The sequence below is a fragment of the Denticeps clupeoides genome, chromosome 6 (assembly GCF_900700375.1).
Source record: "Denticeps clupeoides chromosome 6, fDenClu1.1, whole genome shotgun sequence".
NCBI classification, from domain to species: Eukaryota; Metazoa; Chordata; class Actinopteri; order Clupeiformes; family Denticipitidae; genus Denticeps; species Denticeps clupeoides.
The window spans coordinates 9258527-9263981 of NC_041712.1; the positions used below are offsets into that span (position 1 = coordinate 9258527).

Consider the following 5455-nt stretch of genomic DNA (forward strand, 5'->3'; position numbering starts at 1 on the left):
AGATCTCACAAATCATTTGTACATTGTATATCAGACACAAAATAACACATACTTCTTTTTTTTTTTAAAAGATGATGATGACTAGAATTCTTGATTGACTAAAAGTGATAATAATACATTTTCTTTTTGATAGTTTTGTTTGTGTGCATGATATTTGCTGTGATGAGGGCAGGGTTATACTCTCTTATGTAAAATTATCCTGGTGCAGCTGTGGCGGGTCGGATTCTGCGCAGGAGGGTATTTTACCAACAGCTGCTTCACAAACGACTCCATTGTGGCCATCACCACCATCATCATCGTCGTCGCCGTCCTCATGCTGCTGCGCACAGGCATGCTGAAGACGAGGATAGCGATGAGAATGACGATGGCCCTACCGTGGTTGCTGGTCCTTGAGCTGGTTTTATACGCGGGCTGCTTCATCTGCGGGATCATTGCCGCCACATCGCTCACATTAACTCAGGTAAAGATTTACTCACTGTCTACTCACGGTGTGTGTTATATGTTGCTTTAATGTACTTCCTCCTCCTCTGCCTGTATGAAAATAAGGACTTTGGCTTCAATTGGTGTCACAACCTTCTCATTAAGTTAAAGAGAGAGAGTGGAAGTTGCTGCAGAGAACCTCACAAAATCGTCCTTCATCTCTTTCAAGTTCTTTCAGGTTAAATTTTTAAATGGAGATTTTTAAAAGATCATGTGACACTTTTATGTTGTTGAATGAAAATCCACTTTCCTGATTTCTCAGTTTTATGGGAGAAGGTTTTTCTCTTTTACTTTGGTGTCTTCTTCATCAGAGGCATCTTTGCAAGAAAAAAAAATCCCATCTTCATGTCACATGCTGAAGAGGCGTGTGGGGCTTTTATTGAATTACATTCCTGTGACAAAGACTTTGCAATAGTTTCTGCCTGCATAGGCTGTGTGGATGTGAGGTGAGTGTGAGGGGAGGTCAGTGGAACATTGTTCTCATGACTAGGAACCCAGTAGGGCACATTCCACACCAGGTCCAACCACATTTCCAACAGAAACCACATTTCCAACATTTCCACAGTGGCACAGTGTTCTAGAGGGTGCTGCTTGTCCCCTGGGGAGTGACAGAATGGTAGCAATGTCAGTACACATCAGGCCATTATAACACAAATACACACACGCATACATAAAAAAACAGATTTTTGAGTGTGTGTCTCTCTCTATGTGTGTTAGGATGCAAGTGTATCCATTTTCCCAAAAAAACTAATTCTTGAATTGGGGGTGGGTCCATTTATACCTTTAAATATTGTAATTCTTCTGACCCTGTCAGATCCAGGATATCCACAGTTTAGACCAAATTTATTTATTTTTATGGGTCCGCTTGCTAAACTTCGCACAGAAGATAGTTAATGTATGATTATATGAATTGTCATGTTTACAGTGCAAAATTTTATTAGTCCATATGCATCTAGTCCATTCATTCATTCCCTGTGGTTCTAACTGTAACTGCATGTCAATACAGGATAAAATTTTACATTTAAAACTACTCCACCGCAGGGTCACTTTGACGGCAGGTGTATACTGTACGGGAGTGTCTACTACAACATGTCGGCACAGGCCCTCGCCCTCGAGAGCTCCAGCTCCCCGTCACTGTGCTACTTTGTGTCCTTCATCTCCATCTGTGTGGCCATCTACTGCTTTTGCCTCCTTCTCTACTGGATCTACAGCAGCTGTGCGGATGAGGATCCTAGCAGGTGAGCTCAGTTTCACTGTCAGCCTGCGGCTCATATTCCACCATATGATGAGGAGGGTGTGAGTGTTATGCCCTCTGTCAGATTGCATAAAATGTTGAGATTGTGTTTGTCATGTTAGACGATCAGAACTGCAGTAAGAACACAAAAAACATGAACTAAAAGTAGCAGCTGGCAGCCTAGTTGGTTTGGACACAGAATCCGAATCCGAACCGCCAAAGTGCCACTGAGGTCCTCTTGAGCAAGGTACTGCTCCCTGGGATCCTTTCTCACAAAAATTGTGATGGGTCAAACGCAGAGGACACATTACGTTGTGTCACCGTGTAATGTGCTGCAGTGTATCGCAATAACAAAACCACCACTTTCATGTATATGTTGACCATCCTGACCATCATCATCTCACATCTCATTGTAATCATTTATGAAAAAATGTTTCCTTGTTTCAGATCACATTAATGAATTGATTCATAGCATTGCCATTTTAAGGACACTGTACACTGTTGAAACATTAAAAGTAGTTTAAAATGGATTTGAATCATTATCATAGATGTGCTGCTAAATGGGCTGATGGTCTGTGTGTGTGTTATGAATCAACATTGAATGCAGGGCTAGGCTGTGGCTGAATATTTCCCTGCTGGTATGTGCGGTGATCGTCTTCTTCCTGGTTGTGTCCGGGTGTATTCTGCGTATTGGGCGGAATCATCTGTGTCTGTCTGTCCTCCACAGCCTTCCATCCATCACTGAGTGAGTTTCTCCATTTCTTCCCTCCCCTCTCTGCATTACTCCATTATTCTGCATGTCCCATGGACATTGTGTCTTGTGTCTCTGACAATTAGACCACAAAAAACATCTAAAAAACCAAGGAATTGCTGGTAAGTTTGTGTTCTAAACATAAGGCCTCAAGAAGATCCTATTTAGTTTAACTGGTGTAGTACAGCACAACATTTGTTCTTCTTTATGCAACTTTATGTGAACAGTGAATTCAGGAGGCATGAAGCATTTACCCTTCCATCTGCTGGCAGCTACACAGTGTCCTGCCTGAAAGATACAACTAGAACAGCATGCCTAGAGAAAGTTGCAAGTGATATTTGGCTGTTCTCAGTGTGATATGTGCAAAAAGAAATTATGTTCAGGTCATTTGGCAGCGTCTCACGATCGAGCTGAGAACACTGGGCCCGTGTCTATCGTTGACCCTCTACTTTACAGTCACGCCTTCTATTTAATGGTCTCCCAGTTCAGTTATCCCTTCTGCTTTGTTCATTTGTTTTTTTCAGATGTGAAGAGGCTCAGAATGAGACGTGGATCAGTCCCTACACAGGAGATCATTTCTACTCAGGGCTGCACAGTGCTGAAGTTGGTTTCTTTTTTCCAATTCCACAATGTGATAGAAGACAGTCGTTGATAGAAATAATGCCAGTGATGTCAGTTAAATGGATATGGATGAATGGTCAGATCTGAATAACCTGTTTTCTGGTGTCACTAACCTTTGACCTTTTGTCCGCAGAGGTCGGTGTGGGTGAATTTCTTCTTCTGGATGCTGATCATTGTAGTGATATCTGTGCAGAGGCATCATGTGTCGGACTTCAGAGGGCTCGGTCGCGATGCGGCCTGGAGCCCAGATGAAACCCAACCCTTCCTTCGCCACCCGTCACGCCTGTAGGACCATAGTAACCCTGACCCTTGTTACTATGCCTTTAGCTACAGCAGCAGCAGCGGAACTGAGGTGACCAGGTCTTTCCTGAAAAACGAGACACGCTGCCTTGGTCCTCACTTAAAAAACTGGAATCACGTGTTTATATTAATGACAAAGCAATACACTGATACACATCTTCAAGGAGCATTTTAATATGATTACTTCTTCCGTACAGCGTTGCACTAATGCCATTTATCTACTGTGATGAGTACTTGTTTGTTTGATTGTTAACATTTTTATTATCTTGTTTTTAGCTGTTTTTTTTTTTTTTCTTCAAAATGTTGTTTTTTTCATATGTTGTATAATGTATTCCACATTTTCACAGTAATTTGGACGTTTATCCAGGTCATAAGCAGGTTTTTATTGTTGATTGATTTTCTTTTTGTTAACTGTATTGAACATGTTGATTGTTATAAAGCTGGGACCTTTGCACAAATGGAGTCTGAATGCTGACCATTTACACAAAGCAGTCAAATACTTCAGTGGGGACGTAATGAAAACTGATTTATTTTACCTGACCATTATTGCATAAAACCCATGCTTGAGACACATAAACTATGACCCTATGGCCAGCTCAAAATGTTCTACTATGGACCAAATATGATGTTTTAACTTAATTAAATATTTCACATTTTGAATTCAGGAACATATAAGAAATATAATAGCACACCAGCAGAAAGCATATACAGTAACACATCGTGCATGTGCAAAATCTTATGTACATTATAAGAAAATATGCCTTTACATGAACATGAACCTTCTGGGATCACACAATTTCAATGTAATTATATTTAAAACTGAATCTTCTTTGCTTTGTAGCCTTTTCAAATGCTTTGATATGTAGAGGCTGGTATAAGCCTATTTCTTCCAGGAATGTACCAAACTAAGCTTTTAATTGGATAATGGTATTATGGAAAATGAACACAAGATAGGACTGCACACAACAAGGTTCATAGGTCAAACACCAGAGTTTGGAGTAGCTATCCCTTCCTTAAAGAGCATCTATCAGCTTATAGCTGCCTGCTGAGTTTCCTGGCCTGCCTTTCCTTGGCCTCGAAGGCGGCTTTAGTGTCTAGCAGCTCCTCCAGCTGCTGGTGCATCTCGGCCATGTCCTGCTGGGCCTTCGCGCTCAGCCTGTGCAGCTCCTCCGCCTCGTCTCTCAGCTGTGCAGAAACAGCAGCCATCTGCCCGCTCTGCTCCTGGCACTGAGCCTGCAGTTGTGTAGCCACCGCCAGGAGGCCCTCCACCTGTACCACCAGTGCCACCACCTGCTCCTTCGACATCTTCAGAGGTGGCTGAAGGTCTCTCTACTGTTAAAAAAGCTACAATGTGTGTGTTCTTAAGTGAGATCTTTTAAAGGCACTTTAAGAAGGTCAGGGATTCACCTCTAGTAGTTCACATGAACCCAAAACGCACATTCAGACCCAGAAGAACTCATGGATGCATTCACAACCGGCAACCAGTATGCGAATGGAGGAACGTGAATGATGTCAGTACTCACATGGGTCGTCCTAACCCAGATCTAGCCAGACTGAGTCACTGCACAGGAGTGTGCAAGAGGCTTATAGGCAGATTAGAACTAGGTTTCTGTCTTATTCATTCCAGACAATATGCAATTCAGGCACCACCATAAACTGCACTTCAGTCTTAGCAGGGGTTTATGGTGCCTTTTTGACAGTGAGTGCACACTACTGTTAATGGACTATGGATTTCACATCCTATATAGATATCTGCTAAGAGGTGACCATGTTCAAAAGACCTAACAACATTACAAAATGTAGTACTTTTTTGTAGTAATTTCCATCATTTAGCTTATTGAAACCAGGGTATTGCTTCTTCAGTGCTGTCATGTGCTCAGATTTTCTTACCTGGCTATTTTCAGGCACTGCTTTTGAAGTAGTGCTGTGTTTGGGACTTCCGTTCTGCTTCTATCCTGGCTCCTGCCTGGGTGTCCTTCCCTGTCCTTTGCAGCCTGCAGTAATTTCCCTGGCACTGGGACGGTGGCCCGATCTTGCTCATTTGTCACCAGATATGTGGCTATTACCAA

The 5455-nt window shown here is 42.3% G+C and overlaps 1 protein-coding gene across 1 annotated transcript; it reads left to right on the forward strand.

Annotated features, from left to right (window-relative positions):
* Positions 1–207: 207 nt before the first annotated feature.
* On the forward strand, positions 208–3641 carry tmem179bb (transmembrane protein 179Bb). Its single transcript, XM_028983811.1, has 5 exons — positions 208–460; positions 1522–1718; positions 2322–2459; positions 2990–3068; positions 3220–3641. Exons 1-5 carry the CDS (start codon positions 314–316, stop codon positions 3373–3375), a joined length of 717 nt encoding a protein of 238 aa, XP_028839644.1. The 5' UTR covers positions 208–313; the 3' UTR covers positions 3376–3641.
* Positions 3642–5455: the final 1814 nt, after the last annotated feature.